The following is a 21,634-nucleotide window of genomic DNA, read 5'->3' on the forward strand; positions in this document are numbered from 1 at the left end:
AGGTAATAAACAGTAAGCTCTGGAAACCCTTCAAGGGATCAGTTCTCATTTTTAATGGGGAAACAGAGTATGGCCTGACAGCAACTCAATAGGTAATAGGATAAGAATTGACTTTCAGACCAGCTTTCCAGCATAATGCAGAGTGAAAAAAAAAAAAAAAGACAAAATATGTAAGGAATAAAAATTTAAGGTAGACTCTACACATTTGTGATTTATTGTAGACTGTGGAAATATTTTCCCTTCTATTACAACGATGCAGAGTAAAACCAGATAGAAAGGTAGGGAACCCGCAGTGATAACAAGTCATGATTTTCATCTTGCAGGCACTTGCTGTGGACACATTTATCTATAGATCTGTTTGTTTGCATTTTAAAGGTATTTTGACATACCAAATAAACTGATTTTGCACCATTTCTTGGCCAGCACAGGTCAGATCCTGTGTTTCATCCTAAAGATACTCTTATGAGAGGCTTGCCATTAATAATGAATGAGTAATGAAGCATCTGTTGCTGTTGATCATTCATTGGAAAGCAACCTTTTTTTACAAATGTTATGGTAATAGAGCAATTCCTCAGAGCCAGCACAGCCTGTACTGTTTTAGAAGTAAAATAATGCAGTGAATGTTTTAGTAGGAGAAGGAAATTGAATGCAAACACATCAGTGAGGAGTTGTGGCAGGAGGTTCACTCCAGAGCCCCGGTGTCATTACCTTGTTCCAGTGGTGTGTGGTGCTCTCACAGGCACGTGTTCCCCTCCTGTCCCATTCCTACTTGCCACTGTGACATCTCTGGGAGCTGTAAAATCATCTCTGCTGGGGCAGGCACCCCCCTGGAGCCCCTCCTTGATGCAGTTTTGGTGTGTTCATGGATCCATCCAGCTCTGGATGCAACAGCTCAAGATCAGTTGGTTTCTAGACCTAGAAAATATTTGCCTTTTTTTTTTCAAAACTTGACTTTTACTTCACTTTTTTTTCAAGTAAAAGCTGTCTTCTAAAAATGATTAAAATATATCTACAGTAATTACAGGCACTTGTGAGAGACTATGCATTCCTGTGAGAAGTCTTTCCTGGGAACTGTGGAACAGCCCTGCAGCCTGCCGTGCTTTGGTCACTGCTGCAGTCACACTGAAAATGCTGCACCTCAAGCTCTGTGTTCACTTAAGGGCCCCTCACTTCAGAAAGGACATTGCTGGGGAAAGCTCTGGAAAACATGTCCTAGGAGGGGTGGCTGAGGGAGCTGGCATGGCTGGGAGGGTGTTACTGCTCTTACAGCTAGCCTGCTGGAGTTTGTAGTGAGGTGGGGTTGGTCTCTTCTGCTTCATCTCGGCTGAAAAGACACGAGGAAATGGTCTGAAGTTTTACCTGGGGAGGATCAGATTAGATAACTGAAAAAATATTTTCACTGTAGGAGTGGTCGGGCGTTGGAGTAAGGTGCTCAGGGAGGTGGTGGAGTCACCATCTCTGGAAGTGTTGGTTGGACTTGAAGGTCTCTTCCAGCTTTGATTCTGTGATTCTCTGTGTTTGTAATGATGGCTTTGCAGCTGTCATCAAGTGTTGGGGAGGAAACTCAGTTTCAGGAAGTTAAAACTAAAGCTTTACATGCAAACCCAAGATATTTCATGTCCCTTTTGCTGTGCTACAAGTTGGTCCCAATCCATCTCTTGCTGAGGCTTTGTCAGCAGACCCCACTATGGATGTGGCCCAAAATGAAAAGAAGGTATAACTTGGTGTCCAGTTGATAAGAACAATTTTCCAAGTGTTTTTCAAGCACTTGGCTAAGTTTTTTGATAAATACAGAAATTCATACCTTGCAGTTCTTATCCTACAGTTACCCCAATCTGTAGGAATGTCCATATTTACTAATAAGCAGAATTACAGTTTCATTGTCCTTGTTTTGATATTTCCTTATCTGTTTTCCCAATCTATCTATTATTTTGATGTCTGATCTCTCTGCTCACTTTGTCTTCTCTACTGATCTATCATCCCTTTCATTCTTGATAGTATGTCCTTTACTGAGTATTTTTTTCTAATTGAAAACATAGAGTACCTGCATCTTTTAATATAGAACAATATAGAACTATCTTAAAATACTGCTAATAGCAACTCAGGAAAAAAAATAATTTACAACTGAAGTTCCAGCAGTAACTTGAGACTCAGGGTGTCTCATTTAATGGGTGCCTTATTTAATCCCCTCTCCCTGTGGATGTCCAGCATTTCTTACAAAGTTAATACCATTAATTATCTCAAGCTGAGCACCCAGGGGACTATTTGCTTCTGCAAATCTGGAATCTTTTCACTTGCTAGGGATAGAAATTATTTGAGTTACCTCCAGGGGTTCAGGGGACCGAAGGGGGGGGTTTGTCTTTAATCTGCCCAGAGCTGTTGCAGACTAATTCCCTGCACAAACCTCCGTCTCCACGTTGCTATTTATGTGTGCATGTGTATGAGATAATAGAGAGTGACTGACTACAATATATGCATTTAAGCTACTCAGCTGAAAATTACTGAGCATTAAAATCCACTGGGAATCACAAGACTTCTAAATTAGGAAAGCACATGTCAGTCAGTGTGTGGAAATGAGTCCTCGCACAAGAGTAGCTTTCAATAAGAAGAATGAGTATTGTTCCCTGGAGTACATCAATCCTAGTTTGGCCACTCTGTACCAGCTTTTACCATTTCTCTGGAAGCATACGTTGGCTTTTGTTATTATTTTTTTCTGTCTTTTGTTCCGTTGCGCATTTCTATTAGATATGTCTCATGGGCCAGCTATCAAGAGACACATTGCTGTGCTGTGACAAATGAAGGCATTTTCAACCATAAACAAGGTATTGTGGGATTGAAAAGAATCGTGGACAATGACAAGTCCTGGACTCTTTGTAATTGTTTAAATGTATATTTATTATATTGTGCAGTGACATAGAAACTGAGAAATTGGCTGATTTGACCTAAGGTTGAAATGAGCAGAATGCCACGGGGTAAATGAGGGGCTTTGGGAAAGAGTCATTTTCGTTGGTCTAGTCCATGAGTACATATCTTACCATGATTAGGGCATGTATTTTAATAGTGGTTAAATGACTTAGAAGGCTGCCCCATCTCAAAAATAAAAATACTTTGAAATATTTGAATATTTGAAACACACTTTGAAAATCCATGATAACAAGTTGAATCCTATTGATCATCAAGCTTTTCATTCTAAAACTCACACAGGCATGCACTGAAAATGATACTTCTGTGCTTTAATTGAACTGAAAGAATAGTCTGGGAAAACTATGTGGTCACAGGTGATTAATTTCTATCAGTACATTATTTGTGTGCAGAAGAGCTTAGCAGAATGGTAAAAGACTCAAAATGTGAGCTGACTTGGTTTATTCAGGATTTGTAGGTCCTTTTTGTTGCTGCCAGAGGGTCAGTGTTTAAAATCATCATTAGTAGAGGATGTGAGAACATTTTCCAAGGTGTTATTTTATTGTTCCCAAATTGAAATGCTTATATCATAATTAGGAGCAGAGGGATGAGCAGGGATCATGGAAAATGGGGTCCCTCATTAGACAGGTGAACCAACGCAGTAATCCACTTCATGTTGTCCATTCCTGTGGCAAAACAAAAAACCTTGTATCTGAGAAAGCAATGAGATCTCCCTCCAGGTAACAGCAGTAACTTAATAAATAAATACAAGGCATGACCACTCACCTACCTCTGGTTTGAGGTGCTCTGCAGGCAGCCTTACCACCCCCTGCTTCTTGGGTGTCTCCCATTTGTTTCCATCCTATCCATCCAGAATGATACTCTGGGATTTAGGAGAATATTTAAGAATGTTGTATGTGGAAAGTCAAACAGGATTTCCCCTTTTGTCAGAGTAATGTGTCAAGCCTGACCTGAAACCAGTGTGGTTTTTAAGAGTCTTTCCATGAACTTTATTGTCTTCTCATTCAGGTCACTCTGCTTTTCCAGGTATAGCTTTTGGTTTTATCTCCTGAAAAATAGGGTAGTGCTCTCTGTATTTTCAGTTAAAAATAGAGATAAATTCTTCTTTAAGATGTAAGCCTGCAGTCAGGGGCATGCTTTATTTTTTTGCAAAGGAAAGCTCATGCTCTGATTGCAGCCAGCAGCAGAAGGTCCCCACCCAGAAGCTCAGATCCATCCTTAAACAGAAAGGAAACACAAAACTATTCCTGTCGCTGCTTCTTATTAAAGAAAAAAAACAATTTTCCCCATTTTTAGTAGTTTTATTAAATATAGTAAATATATTAAATACATATTAAGTGTATAGATACACAGGTATGTGTTGGTCTCCTTCCACTTGCCTCAGGAGCAGGAATTTGCACCAGTGGGACCCAAAGGAGAATAAACATCATTTTTACCTCTCACTCACAGGAGCTCTCTCAGCAATTTGTGCTGCCATCAGTCCATCCCAGACATTTGCTTTCTCCTGGAGATTGAGTTTCAGCCCAGCTCACATTTGTCTGAAGCACTGGCTCTGCAGGCTGCCTTGACACATTAATTTAATTTGTGCTTCTCAATTCATACTCTCTCATTTACGATCAAATATTGGGAAAGGTTACAATTAATCAGAGCGGGGGAACAGAAGCCGCCAAAGCTAATGATGTATTACTGCGTTTGGGTTGCTCTGGAGGGGAATAATTGAGGTCCTTGTGTTACAGAAAACTATTATTAGTAAGTAAAAATTATCAAAAGAAAGCGACCTGCACCCATCTCCCCGTTTTGCAACCTGTGTCTCTGTCAGGTTTTTTAAAAATGAAGCATTTTATTAACACTCCTGCCTGTTACCAGGTTTTTTGGCTGTGTGGCTGACTTGGGAGAAAATGTGCCTTTTCACAGGACTTTTTCACAGCCCTTGCTGCTGTCCCCCACTTTGGGCTCACAGATCATACTCAGCATGCATGAAGGCAATTTTTACATGCTAATAACATGCCCATCTGCAAGGGAAAAGGGCTCTGCTGCTGCTTGCTCAGCTGAGGAACCACAGGGAATCCCTGCAGAAAACAGGCTCACAGGCTTAATGCAGTGTGCACTCCCTAATTGAAAATGAACTAATTGCTGGTTGTTTAAAAGCAAACACGTTGCTGGGCTGAGGCAGCCAGTGATGGCAGAGCCCCTCCTGTGGGAATATTTCAGCCCAGCCCATGCTCGAGCAGCAGTGAGGTGTGAGTAGGAAATCCTTGCAGGCTTGCCAGGGTGGCTCAGGGTCATGGTGAACACACACGATTTCCTGGGGTTAGTGGGACACTTTCTCTGGCTGCTGAAATACCACAGTGAAAAAACAGACCTTACATAGTTATACAGAGTCATTAGAAGTTCCATTTTAAAGTAAAAATTCCCATCTGACTTCATTATTCTAGGTACTGACTTTGTAAGGTTATTATTTTATGTGTGGCAGAATTTCGCAGACCTTTGCTCAGGGTTATCTGGGGACATATGGGATGGCAAAGGCTGTTGTCACTGCTTAAGGGGTGTACTTTGGTAGTTTTCAAGATTACAAGATATGAAAGGTCTTTCCAACTTTTGTAGTATTTTAAAAGAGCAGCTATTTGGAGGGGGAGTAAAAATTAGCTCTGACTTTTTTATTTGGAACAGAAAACAGGACAGAGTTAAACAGAGCTCTCTCTTATTTTAGAGGTTGGCTGAATTACTCCTAGGATATGATAAAAGACACAGAATACCATTAACCTTAGGATTGAAGTAATCCTTTTTTCATTTTTATTCCAGCTGCCTCGGATTTTACTTGCTGTAAATGCAAAAATTTGATCTTTGAGGGCAGCAACATAAATCTGGACTTCCAGCTTTTCAGTTCATCCATCCTGGAGTGTGCCCTGATCTCACATACAGGAGAGGGACAACTCATGGAAACCCCAGGATGGGACCAAACTTTTGAGAGTGAGCAAACCTGTGACATCTGTGTGAGCTACAGGATGTGAGCTGGCAGGGCTTTAACTTTTTGTGGGAAAGCCATGGCTGGAAATCCTGTTCTGAGCACAGACCACCATGGAAGAGTCTGAATGGGCTCCCCTGGCATCCAGAATAGTACTGCCACTCTCTTGCTCCAGTGTGGGGCTGGAGGATGCTTCTTGCTGGAAAAGCCCCTTCATCTGTGACTGGGAGGCAGCACAATGAGAGTGCAGTAGCTGACAAGAGTGGATTTGTTTGCTGGTCCACATCACACACCTTGCATGGGCATCACTTCAGGAAATTCCCTCTGGGGGGATGTGATCTGTCCCTGAAGGAATATGTCTGAAATTTGGACCAGCCTGGGAGCCCGTGGCACTGTGATGCTCAGTGAATTATTTCTATGCATAGAAAGGAGTGCAATGCAAAGGAGCCAGGTCTGGCATAGATCTAGCAGGCAGGGTGTGCTGATTAGCATGTAATTCGATTTGTTAGGCACTACAGTAAACAGCACTGAGAGCAAAAGCAGTGATTGCTCCTGATGGCACCCTCTGAGCGTTACCTGCTGCCTGCAGCAGCTGGGTGGAGCTGTGTTACGGCTCCTCAGCAGGCACCAGCAGAGCTGGCACTGCTCCTTTCCCGGGCAGAGACAAAGAACAAGACAAATACTGCAATTACAGAAGGGTTTGGGTCACTATCTACAGAGCACAGCTCACACATTTCTCCTGCTATCCCTGTGCCTTCCCCATTCCCCGGTGGCACATCTGGGACCAGCACTGCTGCGGGTTACTCAGGAGAAGAGGTGGTGCAATAGTCTGAATTTCCCCCAGTACTGCGTTTTCCTCTAGTAATTGTCATGTCAATATTTTTTCCATCATGGCTTTGGTTAAGAAACTCTGTTATCTCTAACTCTTGTGCCTCAATTGGGCTGTGGGTTGAGGAGCCCTTGGCATGGCAGCCTGGAGCTGAACAGGCTCAACTCCTGGCTCTCCCATTTAAGAGCAGACTTGCTTTAGGTGTCGTGCTGTTCTGCTTACTGAATTCATTGTTTGTTGCCACTAAAGGACTGCCTCCTCCAGACCTCACATTTACAAGCACAAAATTGATGTGCTGCGTCATTTCAGCGTAAGAGTGAGTAAAGATTTCCCATAGAAATGCCCCACTGAAGCACTGCAGTGATGAGTCCTGCTTTCCCCCCAAAGCCAAGCCCACTGCTATCAACAGTAGCTGTTGTTAGCACAGGCTCCCCCAGCCCCCTTGTGTCAAGTGTCACATGTGCCATGTGCCATTGGAATCAACCAGACTGTCCTTTGGGGAGCACGTGCAAGGGGAGGGCAGACATCCTGGTCGAGCTCATCCCACCAAAATAGCAACGAATTATAAGCACAATACCTCTCATTTCCTCTCCTTCTGTGGGGGTGAGCACAGGAGGAGCTGCACAGAGAGGTGGCATTTGCTGGGAGCCCTGGCACAATCAGGGCTACTTTGGAAGCTGTCAGGAAGAATTAAGTTAAGGGTGAGTGCTCTGGTGTGGGGATGGCACTGAGGCAGCTCCGCAGAGCTGCCCTGCAGCCTCCCACCTCCCCGTGCCTCTGATAAAGGCTGCCCTGTTAGCTGTGGGATGTTTTCCAAAGTAATCCCATTAGGAAATTAGGGGTTCTTAATAACTGTGAGAGGATTGCTGTTCTGTGTGAATGGGTAGGTGCCTGAATGAATTGCATACATTTTTTGTTGTTGATACAAATTTCGTAAGTTTTCTGCTACACACACATTATCTAGCATCCTGGAAATCTCCGCCATTTCTCTTCAAAGCACTTGGGTTATTCCTAAAACTGCTTTAGAAGTCTTGGAGAACATGTATTCACTTACCAGGGATGTTTTCTGCTTCCACACCTGATTAAGTAGGTACTTTTTTTTGGTGTCATATCAATAGAGCTATGGGAAAAATTAAATAATCTCTCCTTTTTCGAGATATGAAGACCAACCACATCAGTGGGGACTGAATCAGGACACTTACAAGCCTAGAGCATAAGGTTTCACAGACTTGGCAGCCCCAAACCCTCATCCTCAGACAGCTGAGGAGAACAGGCAGCATCATTTCCATTCTTTGTGAGAAGTGAGGGAAATGAAGTTTCTTTGTGATGGCTATGTATGTTACAGTTCTGTGGAGGGACCTTGCTGAGGAGAGGTTGGCTTGGCTTTGCAGTGAAATGGAGGTGACTTGTTGCCTTGTATCTTGTTGAGTGAACATGCTGTTCATTTTAAAAAGCAATGTGCACTGTGCCAGCTGATGTGCTTTTAGTTATCTGATGTTGTTTAGAGCTCTGGAGGACTTCAAGCATCCAGCAGTTGAGTTGGGATGCAAGTCCTGTGGGAAACCCTGGCATTGATCAGAGGAAAAATACATGTCTAGAGCTGATGGTTTAAAATGTTACTCCAATAGTCTCATGGATTCCCATCCCTGAGGGCAAATGAAATCAATGCAGTGCCATTGATCTGCAGCTGGCTGCGATTTGTGAAGCCCTGTGGATGAGCCCTGGTTGGGACCTACTGCCTGACCTGCTGGCTGCTTCTGTTTGAGCCTGGAAAATGGATAACCTCTGAACAGGCACCAACCATGAGGACTTTGAATGCATGTCTGGGAGTGCCACAAGGCACCCAAATGCACCAAAGGAAAACAAAACAATTATGATGCTGAGAAAGGAGAAAAGCCACATATCAAAGTGATTTAATAGGAGGTTTTGGGAGAGGAAGGTGAGGAAGATACCCAGATTAACAGTGCTGGAGAGAGACTGTCGAAAGAGCTGGAGATTTTGGGAACTTCAGAGTAGGGTAGAAAGCCAGATAGAGGTGTGTGGAAGATGAGACCTGTGAAGAGAGGCCAACAGGAGCAAGTCTGCTCTGTCTAAAAGAAATACTCACAAACGAGACAATCACCTACAAATACACAGGGGTGGACTTAGGAAGCAGCCAGCAATCAATTTTCAAATAATGGACTTGATCTTTAGATAGACTGGTAAAGGCAATGAGGGTGGAATAAATACCTGATTTATGACCCCGTATTTTTTTCATCTGCAGCAACAACACAACTGTATTTTCTTCTTCAAGCTTCTCTCCACCTCCTGAATCAGTCAGGGCAGCACCTTTACAGCTTTTATAGAAGAGGTTTTACACAGCTGCCAGCCTCCTCACCCTGCTGCTGTTTCAGACAGATGCTGCTCAAGTGCTTAGCCAGCTATGCTTGAAACAGCCCAGACAGCAAGGTGGAGGACTATTTTAAGACAGCAGAAAGAAGGCAGAGAACTTTTTCAGGACAGGACAGTATTTTACTGAAAAGCAACAGGACCTCAGTCTGTTTTCCTGGGACCAGGAATTTGTCCTTGCCTTGCACAGCAGATTTGTGGAGTCCTCCAGAAAGTCAGTTCTGAACTTCTGAACAGTTCAATAGAACTGTTAGGCTGTACTTTGTTTTAAGGTGGGACCCACCAACCCCAAGGGTTAATGTAGGTTTTGAGTGTATTGGCCATTTCCTATGCCAGTAGAATGAGCAATACCTTTATCCCTCTCAGTCTGCAGCTCATACCTCCTTCCACCTTGCCAATGAAACTTCCCTTGTCCCAGCTAATCTATTAGCCTGTGCTCTGAAGCCCTCCTGCTGCCTTCTCCACATTCCTCAGGAAGGCCAGAACAGACAGGAGGAAAGCAAGTCAACTCAGTCTTATCAGGAAATAACAATAAAAATTGATGTGAACATTCACTTTCTGTAGGGCAAGAGCTGTAACAATTAGCTTTACCAGGCAGCCAGGCCAACCCAGGTCCATCCAGTGATGGAGAAGCTGGGAAGGTCACATTTCCTCCAACAGCCTACAGCTCCTTGCTTGTACAGGATTGGAAGGGCTCCTCTCTCTTCTCCATACCACCTGCACAGGAACCAAAAGAGCTGATGCTCCTTCCTGGACCTTAAAAGGAGTCAGGCCGTGATGTAATGAATGAATCCCACTCAAGTCTGCTGGCCAGGAGCCAGGGATCTCTGCTGGTGTAAACCCAGGTGCTTTGGGCATGTGGCTCTCATGGCAAATCATTTCTCTCCTGAAGAAGTCAGGCCATGATATTTGTAATAGCTGATACCTGATACGTCTTTTAAGCAGGACCTTTCACAAATGCAGATGAAGACCCTTGGGCCAGGTTAGAGTTAGGTCTGAGCTCTCTGTTTTCATTGCTGAAACGGCACAGGAATAATTCCCCTTTGAGTGCTGCTGTGTGAGACCTACATCTGACCACGGCAGAGCCAGGCTCTTATCTGGGATAGGTTATCCTTGCTCCAGGATCTGGGGTGTAGATTTAGGATGCAAAGCTGTGCCTGTATTTGCTCCCCCTTGTATCAGAGCAAAGCTCACCACTTACTCCAGGTGCTGTTCTTGGAGCAAAGCCATCCAGTGCGGCTGGCATTGCTCTGAGCTTGGAGCTTCCATGGAGTGCAACTTGCAGCATGAGCAGAGAGGAGTACAAAGTAGGACCTGGGGCTTTCTTTCCTGGGAATTTCCTTGTTTCATAAGGTATTATAAACATATGTAGTAAGAGACTGGGTTAATTCATTAAAATCTTACAGAAAGGAGGTCAGATAAGTGCTTGCCTCGCACAGATCTCAGTGTGTGAACTTTATGGAGGTAGTTAGCTAATGACATCTGCTAAACTTCCCTGTGAAGCAGAGAGAATGGCTGAGAGTTACAACAGTATAAACATGTGGCTTTTTTTTCTTTCCCTTTCTCTCCTGTTTCCCTCTGACTTCTCCAGATCTTTCCACCATGTTCGGGAAAAAGAAGAAAAGGCTGGAAATTTCCGGGCCCTCCAACTTCGAGCACCGGGTCCACACTGGCTTCGATCACCGGGAGCAGAAGTTCACGGGGCTGCCCCAGCAGTGGCACAGTTTGCTGGCGGACACGGCCAACCGGCCAAAGCCCATGGTGGATCCATCATGCATCACTCCCATCCAGCTGGCTCCTATGAAGGTCAGTGCTGAGTCCCTTGGAGTCCCGCAACCTGCCTTTAATTGCGTGTCACCTTAATGAAGCAACGCCAGCAGCATGTTGGTATTATGTATCAGCTGTCCTGGGACGCAGGCACGGCTGGGAGGGAGCTGCAAATCCAAACATTTAACAGCAGAGCTGCAAGGGAAAAAGGAATTCTGTGTATAAAACTTGTGGGAGTGTCTCAGTAGAGCGTGAGTCACGGGTCTGGCAGGGGCCGAGCATTCGCGCTCCCGGGCTGCAGAGGAAAAAGCCACAAGTCCCAGTGGAGGGCCAAAACGCTGCTCCTCTGCAGCATAAAGCTCCCTGATAATTAATTTAAGAACAGTGCTTTAGGCAAAGGCAGTTTGGAGCAAGGGAGAGAGGGAAAAGTACACCAAAGGAAAGAAATTAAATTGCTTGTTCAGCCGGGCAAGGAGCTCAGGGAGGGATCTCATTGCCACCCGCCGCTGCCTGCAGGGGTAGAACATGGTGATGAAGCTGAGCTCCTCAGTGGGTAGGAAAATGAGGGGAAACAGCCCCAGGTCAAGGCTTGGGAGGCTCAGGCTGGACCTGGGAAGAAAACTTGGCTTAGAGGGTAGAGCAGCATTGGACAGGGAGCCATCAGGATTCCAGGCTCAGGATTCTGGTAGACCAGTTGACCCTGATTTTGCAGTTTCTTTGGGATTGCACATCCTGACATCCAGGTGAATCCCACCTGTGGGATGGTGATAGCCTAGACTCTGCCAGCCACGCACCCCTCCTTGCCATGCAGCTGCAGAATAAATTCAGGATTTCATTTTCATGTGGATTTTTCTGCAGCAAGGGAAAATCAGGCAATCCTGAGAGCATGGACCCTGTAGTTATATTTGCTAAGTGCTCTTTGCTAAATTTACGTTTTCTGCCTGCTCTAGAAGAGCACTCATCACTTGCTGATCAGGTCTTCTGGGTGCTGCTACAGGACAATGGGGATAAAATCAAGGTCTTCTCTTTTTTTTCTTTTCTTTTTTATTCTGTAATAAAATATTTTGTTGATAATTGTGGCCCAGAATAATGAGGAAAAAAGTAATCTTTTTCCTGCTGATGGAGGAGAGCAACTTTGTTCCACAGCCCTTCTTAACACCAAAAATATCTCTGGATGTTTTGACATGAGTACATGAAGATGTTTTAAAATGGGGGAAAAGAAAAAAATGGAATTTATTATCTTGCAGAAATACCCTCTCTTTCCTAAAGTTCTGGAGCTATAAATCCCTAAGCTTAAAAAGTTTTAAGTTACATTACTTTTCTCAGCATTATAAAGATCATATGACTCTGGGTCTTGGCCTGCAAATGGACATGTGCAGAGCTGGGTTCGTGTCCCACTGAAATAATACACAGTGAAGGATCAAGCCCCAAATGGGCAATTGCCACATTTTGAAGTAGAGAAAATCACTGTTGGTTCTTTCCAAGAAGTTGTAGATCCTTGTTTTCCTGTGTATCAGGTATATGTGCATATGCCAGGGATGAACATCTCAACTAAACTGCCATGTGCCAGGTAGGGGCTGGGGCCTGCAGCCAAAATGCATCTCCCAGTCCAAGCTCATTCTTCCAGTGTAGCCTCAGGTCATGGTGGTCCTTGATGCCACCTGCATCCCACAGCATCTTCCCAGAATGTGTGTCCCAGGGACAGGATGCCTGGAGCCTGGTACCCTCATGGGGCTGAGCACAAAGCATCTGCAGTGACACACCCAGGAAGGAGTTTCTGTGCAGGTAGATGTGAGTTTGGAAGGAGATTACTCAGACTGCAGCTGATTGCATTCCCAAAGGTATAGGTAGGTGAGGAAATGAAGGATTCAAGAAACTGTGCCTTTACCATCCTGTTTCTTTCCCTCTCTGAGACTGAGTTGTAGCTAATTGAAATGGGCCTCCATAACAGTGCTAGAAAGTTTTAACAGCAAATAAGAGGCATTGACTATCAACTGAGAATTGGCTTTTAACTCTATTGCAAGATACCACTTCACTGTATATTTGTTAAGACTTAACATGCTTTGTTTTCATACAGCTTAATTTACAGAGAGAAGCTGAGTTGCAGTCACTTTAAATTAAGAATATTTAATGTTGCTAAACTAGTTCAGCATAAACATTTAATTTAGACAAATTTTTAATGTGTGCACTTGTACCAGCACCTTTAGTGTTTAAAGGGTATTTGACACTGAGCATTCCATAAACTCACTGAGAACTGTAGATTTAAAATGCACTTGAAATTCATGAAGGTAGGAACCAAAGGTTCTGAGATCTCAGTATTGTTTAGAACTTTTCTCTTCCGCAACAGCTGATAGTTCAATTAATGAATGCATTGAGGTGTAGCAGAAGAGGATTCACAGTTGTGCCCTGAGTCACAGTATTAAGTCAGGCTGAGGCATTTGGCCAGACTTAGTTCATGCTGTGGTTTCAGGTCAGACAGCAGCTCTGTAACTCTGCTCTTATGTGCTCCTAAATTTCTTTTCCATTTAATTCCTTCAGTATTGACTGTCTTTGTGGTGTGAGGCAGAAGCGTTCCTCTGGAAGGAGTTGGTGCTCCTTTGTGACTGAAGAGTAGCACAGATCAGAGAGACAGACTTTGACAGCACTGTTTCTTGGTTTTGAGACAACTGGTGTTTGCTTGCTTTAGGCTTCACCCAGAGCTGAGGCTGAAGAAGGGAAAGACTTTATTTGAGTTCTGTAGGTTTTGCAGCTTTCCCAGTTCGTGGTGTTTGCTTGTTTCTCATCCTGCAAAGCAGATCTGATGGTGCCTAGTGTATCCCTTTGGGTAAAACCAATAAATGATAAATACCCTCACTGCTCCATCTCTATCAAAGGCAGCAGCAGCAGTGATGATGATAAGGCAGTGCCCTGGGCTCCCAAATATCCTGGGGGATGTCATCCCCCTGCCTCTGTGCTGGTTGGGATGAAAGGCTCATAGTGCTTTGGCACGCGGGTGGCGGCAGCTTGTCATGGAAATATCAGCCTTTGAATCCAAACCTGAGCTGTCTGTACAAATTCATTCATTTCAAAAACAACCAGAGACAATAATGGGATTCCCCTTCTCAGTGTGGCTGACCCAGATACCAGCAGAGGATTGTGTATTTCAGGTGCATGCACAAGTATAGCAGAAAACTTCATGAAAAATAGAACAGCAGTGATCTTGATAGGTTTGAGGGGTAGAGACGAGGAGGGGGTGAAAAAAAGGCTGATTTTTCATTGAAAACATCCCTGCATGAAAAATGAACAGTCTGTGTCTGCCTGTACTTAAAATAAGCTTAGTCTTCAAAGTCTGACATCCTGATGCCAGGCCTCTTGGTCCTTTTGCTTCAGTACTTTGTAGTTATTCCATGTGTACCTGGAGCTCATGGGTTGCTGTTTGTTCTCAGCACACAATATGCTTGGCTTATCTTTGCCTTTATGCTGGACAGAAGCTCCAGTTTGTTATCACCCTTTGATTTTTGGAAAGCTTCAGAAGCAATAACTAAGGAAATGCATCTCCACTCCATTCAAAATACCAGAAACACAGACACCAGTACCTTTATTCTGGGGATTTTTGCCAAAAGAGCTCACTGGCTTTGTAAAGATGCTCCATTAACATTCTTGAATGCCTGCTGCTGTCAGTGGGAACAGGGAGGCACTGAAGACTTGTTAAAATCCCTTCCCATGTTTCCTAGTGCAGGGAACAGCTGAGCATCCTCACTTTTGTCAAGTTACTGGAGGGAAAAATGCCATTTGTTCCTGAATAAAATACCATATAAAATACCATATAAAATACCATTCTGGGGTTATTCTTTAGTTGTCTGTTCTGCTTCATGCATCAAGCCTCATTGCTATGTTTTTGTTGGTGCTTTGGGTAGTTTCACCCATCCACACATTCAGCAAGATCAAGGTTCCCAACTTGAGAGTGACACAGTGATGAGTTTGTCCTTGAGAAAGGAAGGAAGCAGCTGTCAGTGTTTGGGTGGCTAAATTTGTAGAGACTTCAAGAAAACTGAATCCCACCTGCTGGGGCCTCCAGACGACCTTCTCCCTTCTGCAGTAAATCCAGCCGTAAATCACGTGAAGAAATTTCACTTTTCCTGTCTTTTCTGCCCCATTTCCTTCCCTTGAACCACAGGTGTAAGGGGATGAGGGCTCTCGCTGCCCTGTGGTGTCTGCTGTGCTCTGAGAGGAGCATTAGCACAGAGGGGCGATGCAGAGGGGCCAGTGTTCAGCAGAGGCAGAGCGAGATCCTCAGTTTGACATCGATGCTGTATTGCCAGGAAAATGGCAGGAGCCTCTTCAGTGCCCTGGGGGCTGGGCTGCCTTCAGGGTAGAGGAAACATTGTCCTTTCCATCCCCTCACCAAAGTGCCCCTGGATGCCCCACGTGTGAGCTGAGGTGTGCATTCATTTGAGATGCACGTGGACTGTGCCATTAACCCGTGGCAGTTCATTTACCTGGTGTCCTGCAACACGTGGGTTTTGCAGAGCAGAGAATTTCTGTAGGGGACAGACCACAGGCTTGCCAGCTTCTCTCCCAGTCTTTCATTCTCATATCTCAGTAGTCTAACCTGTATTTTTTGTCTTAAAATTTTAGCTTTTCTTACTTCTGTTTCAATCCTTGACTCCAATCCTGGTGAGTCAGTTTTATTTTTTAAAATTTTTCAAAGTTTCTGCTGATGCATTTCAGCCTCTTGTCTACAAAGATTTAAAAAAAACAGAAAATGAGTTATTGGTTGTGACCCTTCCAATAGCTCTGACATGAAAATCAAAGCTTTTGTTCATGAGGACAGATGAAAAAAAAAAGAAAGTATATCTCTTCCCCATTCTTGCTTAGATGGAGGATACTGTGCACAGTGATGCTGAGTGTACAAAGACCTCAAAGAGGAGATGAATGAGGATCCTTTTCTGGGCTTGAACAGTCAGAAGTATCCAGATCTCATCAGAAAACCCCCATCCCACTCCTCCTCATGTGGAATTGCACAGAGGAAATGCCTGACCAGGAGAAGGGGGATATAGAAATAAAGAGCTCTTCAGAGGCATGGGAGCAGATGGACAAAGCAGTGTTGTCCTGACCTCTCTTCCTCACCCTCCCAAATTTTGACTTCTCCTTGACTTCTCCTTCTCTTCCTGCCAGGACAGGACCTGGAAGGCTGCTGACATCTCGTGGGCCTTCCTTGTAAGCACAACGTGAGAAGTCACACTTGGTTCTTAATTCCACGTTTTGCAGTGGTGCGTTCAGTCTGGTGCTTGCTCAGCTGGGAGAGGGTGGAGGGACTGTCTCCAAAAAGGGCAGGAGCCAGCAGCTTGCAGCACAGCACATCCTGGGTGGAAGGAAAATGTTTTGCTGCCAAGTGTGTTTGAGCAGCAGGACAGCAGCCAGGGGACACTGTGGGATCTCAGCCTTTGCAAAGGAGAGGGCAGAATTTGATGGATAATGCCCTTTAGCCTGATCAGATTTCAATGTTAGCCCTGCTCTGGAGGCAGGAGTCCCTTCCAGCCAGAGCTCTTCTGTGATTATCTTCATCTGCAAGTGATTATTGTCAGATTTACAATTGTCCTGTAAGACAGCCACACTTCCAATTTATTTTGATCACTGAACAGGAATGCATTTGCTGCTAGGTGCTCCTGGAAGAAAATACTGCCACACATTTAAGCTTTTCTTTCAAAGGGGTCATGCTTCACCCTTGAGTGCCATTTGTCTTCCTGTGTCTGTAAGTGACAATGCTACCTTAGTTATCTCTGTTCCCCTCATACAGATATAATACAAATATGCCATCTAGTGCCCAAATCTAACTTGGTGTGAGAAGAGCCAAGCTGACAATTTTGTGTAATCTTGCAGGAATTTAATCACTGTACAAATAGAAATGAGCCACAGTATGAATCAGTGCAAGAAGTACACAGCTCAGAAGCTTTTTAGAATTTTATAGGTTAATATGTTCTACATTGTACAGAGGAAACTTTTGGATTTATATCTGATTGTCTGATTTCAGAAAATTACAGGTTTCGTATAAGTCCTTTAGAAGAACACTTTTGCTGCCTGTGACAATAGAATCAGTGTTTAAAAGTCATCTGGACAATGCTCTCAGTAACAGGCTTTAAATTGATCAGCCCTGAATTGGTCAGGTGGTTTGATTGAGTGATTATTGTAGCTCCATACTATTCCATTCTATTCCATTCCATTCTAAAGGAAGTGCCTCTCCCTGTGATGCTTTAACTGATACATTCTCAGTTCTTCTTTATAGCTTTCAGTTTCTGGCTGCTTCTTTATAGTTTTGAGTTTCTGGCTTTCTGAACAGCAGAGCTCCTGATCAGCAGCTCTTTTATTTTCACACAGTTGTCTTCCATGCTGTTGAAACATTTCATCCAGCCTGATTTTGACATTGTTTTTCTAGAGCCTCATTTGAAGAATCCAAAACAGCATCATTATCATTTCAGAGTGATTCAAAACACAGGATATTCCTCAGTTTTTCAATTCAAGTAATGTGCCAGAAAATGAATTATTCACATACCTTTTTTGACCAAGATATTGGTCCTTCATGATAAACCCCCAGGTTCAGTCAGGTACATTTGGAGTCTGTCTGCAGCTGGACTCTGGATACCGACACCAGGGTTTACAAGCAGGACCTGGCCATCCTAGGGAAACACTGAGGTTGCCAGTAAAAAAAAAAAAATCTCTCCTAGAACACAGAGTAAATACTGTAAGTGTCAAAAAAAGTTTTTTACATTCCATCCTGTTACTGTCCTTTAAATGTGCTCAAATGAAGCCTGCAGGAAGGAGGTTTTCAGAGGTGGTCGCTGTAGCTGAACAGTGGTGCAGGACTCCAGTCTGGACTGTGAAGACAAGTTCAGCATTGCACTAAAGCCTTTAGTCCATCATTCTGCCCCTCTGCCTTGCAGGGGTGACATGTGTTTGCCTGCAGATCATGTCCCTCATTTGAAAGGTCCCAGAACATCCCAAAAGAGCTTGTGCTGCCAATACTCTCCTCCTGCAGGCACTGGAGGCAGGCTCACACCTACACCTGCAGTCCCTCTGAGCTCACTGAATGCTTCCCTGAGGGAGTGTTGGAGTTTGCTGTCTGCAGTGAGGGGATCTAGGGAAGTTCTTCAGAGATCCTTTATCATCTTAGCAAGCTTTGCCCATAAAACAGTTGCCATTGATTTGAATTGGTCACTTACATGACAGAGGAGTTACTTTACCCAGGCCTGCAGCAATTGTAGACGGTAATACAGATCAATATAGATTACAGACTTGTGTGGGTAAAAGTTGTCTCCCATATGATTAGTAAAAGGATGTTCTCAAATGTATCAGCACTGAGATTTTATGTAGTATTAGTGTTGGAGGTATCTTGCAAGGGTGAGCTTTAGTCCTGTTATTGAGGGCTTGCAGGGATGAGCAGAACTTTGCAGGACACTAAAGATTAAAAGTAAACTTGCAGTTCACAGTCTACAGCTGCTGCAGCAGACCAGCCTCCTTTAGAGCACAAAACCCATTAGGTCTACACAGGTCTCCACATTAAAGGGCCAAACTCTCGTGCCAGCATTTCAGAAATTGAATCTGGTCTCCTCTGGGAATACCAGACTGGGAATACTTTCCAGGTACCACTTCATAACCTGAAACAAGCCAGGAATTAGATCCTGACCAAGGACACTCATAATCAGGTTCTTTTTTTAACATGGAAGTTGGTCCCTGAAGACAAATCTATAGGACACTGTTCCAGTAACTCCTCTGGTTGGCTTGCCTGTCCTGAAAAATGAGCCACACTCCCAGCTTGCTGCCTGGAGGTGGAGGGCTCCATCACTGCTCCATGTGGCTGCTGTTGTTTGTTCAGCCAGCTTTTTACTCCAAAGCCTTCCCTGTACTGGCCATACTCTTCCTGGGGCCAGGGGCAGAGCTTGAGCCTGGGAAGGACCAGGCAGCAGGTGGAGGTGATGCTTTGGGTGCATCCTCAAGCACCCAAAATTCTGGATGCTCCTGGAACCTGTTCCATGACCATGGCCCCCCAGAGCAAAGTGTGGAAAATAAACAGTGAGGAGTAAGCAGTAAATGCTTTCCCCAGTAGATGTTTGGAAAGGCTGGGTGTGTTTTAATCAGTCACACAGTTCAGCAAGCTCCCGCTTGGCTCAGCTGAGAAAGCCAAACTGGAGTAACATATACTGGGAGAAGCCTTGTTTCCATGGATTGGCTGAGCCTCCAGTGTTGCTGCTGAAGTCCCTCAGATCAAAAGCTGAGTTAGAAAATTCTCTGCTGGTTTGGTCGGTGGTCGGCCGTGGGAAACACTAGGTGGCAGCAGGGAATCTCTGGAAGTTCGTATCCATGCCTGTCAAAGGCAGACCCTGACGGCTGAAATAACGAGGAATCTGCTTGGGCATTCTGATGGCTTTTGCTCAAGGCAGATGCTTTAGCCCACATAGTAACAGGGCTGTGGAGGGGATTTCTGCATCAAATTGGTCCTGCAGAATCTGCAGTCCACGTCAGCATTGGGCAGCGCTTGCTCCTTCCATTTCATTCATCTGTGCAGTGACAGGAGTCGTTCAGTCGCTGCACATTCTGCACATCTCAGTGACAGACGTGTCCCTGGGTCTGCTGATGAACCTGCTTTGAGCCCTTGTAGTCCAGAACAGAAACAGACAGGGTACAGTCCCATTGAACTGTGCTCCATATAACAGAAATCTTTAACATCCCTTCCAATGCAAACCGTTCTGGGATTCTATAATTATAAACAAGCAGCCACATTTATTCAATCCCAGCAGAGCTTACTTTAATAGAGTCATGGGATAAGAGGGGAAAAAATGTTGCCAAGCAGCTCAGTTACCTGTGGAGCCAAAGCTCCAGGTATAAATGTGCTTTTTTCCATCTCCTGCTCTGACATGATTAGATCTGGGCTTTGGTGGCTCTCTAGGAATTTGAAAGTGCTTTGCTGAGCTTTCTTTCTTGTCTTCCCCTTCAAGCAGGATCCAATTACACCAGACAAGCGCTATGTATTACCAGGGAACAGCACTGACTTGCCTGAAGAGACTTTTAAATGCCTTTTCTGTTGTCTGTGGGATGAACTGTGTGGGCCAGAAAAAAAAGGACATTTCAGATACAGATCTTTGGAGAGAGAAAAGTGAATGAAAGAGAAGTATTTAGGGTGAACATTTCTGCTCTTTAGTTGCTGAGATCCAACAGGCATTAGTAGTTAGCTGTCAGGATCACACAGTTAAAAGGATAGCATAAAATTGTGAATTTTACTGAATTTTACAGTTTTGTAGTCTGAGCAGAACAGTAATTGGTATCTGTGTCCTAGTTTGCAGTTAATGATTCTCACTGAGCACAGTGCAAGATCCTTATTGCTGAGGCTTATGCTTCCCTGTGAAGCAGCACTTTCCAGGAGCATGGGATATATAGGTGTAGAAATCTGTTTTAAACACAGCAGTTTTAATGAACCACCCTGGGAAAATACTCCAGAGCAGGAGGTGAGGTCTGACTGCCATCCCACACCCCAGGCTGGGGGAAGCAGCCCCATTTCTCCCTTTTCAGCAGCATCTGTAGTGCCCTTCTCCTTCTCCCTGACTTGCTGTGCTGTCTGGCAGGGCTGGAGGAGGGAGGGAGCTGCTCTGTGTCAGGCAGATTAATTTATTAAGCGTGTCAGGACCAATCTGGCGCCGAGGACAGAGTGCACTTGGTGGCGATGCAGCCCAGCAAATCGAATCAAATCGAGATTAGCCTAGAAATGTTTGAGCAGTTTCTTGTACACGAGAGATTGTCCTGCTGGGCTGGGCTTCACCTCTGCTGCAGAGCATCCTCTGAAATCTCCTGCCTCACTTTGTTCCCATCAAGAAGATGTTTGATTTGCACTTCTCTTTTACAACAGGGAATAATTAAAACATCAGCTGAGGAAGCTCCTCGTGTCTTTTGTCTCACCTTCCTTGTAAATTTGACTTAAGCATTAGATTTCTGCACAGGAGCACTTTTTGCTTCATGTCCATGTTTGCAGATGAAAACCACTCAGTGGGAGTCAGTCCTGCTTCCTTAGGACATTCCTATGGCTGCATTTCCCATTTGATAGTGTCCTTGAAAAGGAAAAGTAATACATTTCCTTGGAAGAAAGAAAGCTGCAATTTACAATGAAGATGACATTATTCTGTGTTTTTATTTTGCCAGTACAAATTCCTGGATTAGCTGAAATCAAGGAGTGAGCTTTCAGGAGAGGGTGAAGAAGTCCAAAGTAGTCAGAGACATCAGTCAGACTAAAAAGTACCCCTTGCATGTGTGTGGCCAGGATTGCACAATTTTAGTGTGTTAGGAGGAATCTTGAAACTTCCTGACAGTTTTAAGGCCATGGGACTAAGGCATTTTTTTGGCACATTTTTTGGCTGCAGGATGATTTCTCCTGCTGTACTTTGATAGTGCCTTTCCTGCCAACATGGGCAGTGCTTTGCATACATCACCCTGCCCTTCTGGGTGTAAATCCCAAATCCACAGGGCTGAGATTGCGGGGACTCTCCCAACCCTGAGCAGGGCTCATGGGCAATGAGCCCCATCAGTCTGCAGTGCTGGGGACTGAGGCACTCAGCACTCACCAGCATCTTCCACTCTCTGCCTCTGCCTGATGATTTATGGAGTGGGAAAGTAATTCACAACCCTCTGCCATGGCTTGCAGAGCAGCAGGAGCTCCTCGAGCTGGCCCCACAAACTCAGAAACAGAAATGTTAACTTTGTCTTCAATCACCTGCTGTATATAAGCTTCCTTTGCTGTG

General features: G+C 44.5%; 1 protein-coding gene across 50 annotated transcripts in view; it reads left to right on the forward strand.

The window, feature by feature from the left end:
* Window positions 1–21,634, forward strand: part of PAK5 (p21 (RAC1) activated kinase 5) — a 315,373-nt gene that overhangs the window by 265,926 nt on the left and 27,813 nt on the right. For 49 of the 50 annotated variants that reach the window (XM_086872689.1, XM_086872688.1, XM_086872753.1 and 46 more), the window contains one exon: window positions 10,696–10,910. In XM_086872689.1, coding sequence (XP_086728815.1) covers window positions 10,696–10,910 — 215 coding nt within the window. Of the gene's footprint in view, window positions 1–2,751; window positions 2,823–10,695; window positions 10,911–21,634 lie in introns of those variants that run through there. The other variant, XM_086873029.1, reaches the window with a different exon arrangement.

Source organism: Cyanistes caeruleus, chromosome 2 (genome assembly GCF_971803275.1).
Source record: "Cyanistes caeruleus chromosome 2, bCyaCae1.hap1.1, whole genome shotgun sequence".
Taxonomy (NCBI): Eukaryota; Metazoa; Chordata; class Aves; order Passeriformes; family Paridae; genus Cyanistes; species Cyanistes caeruleus.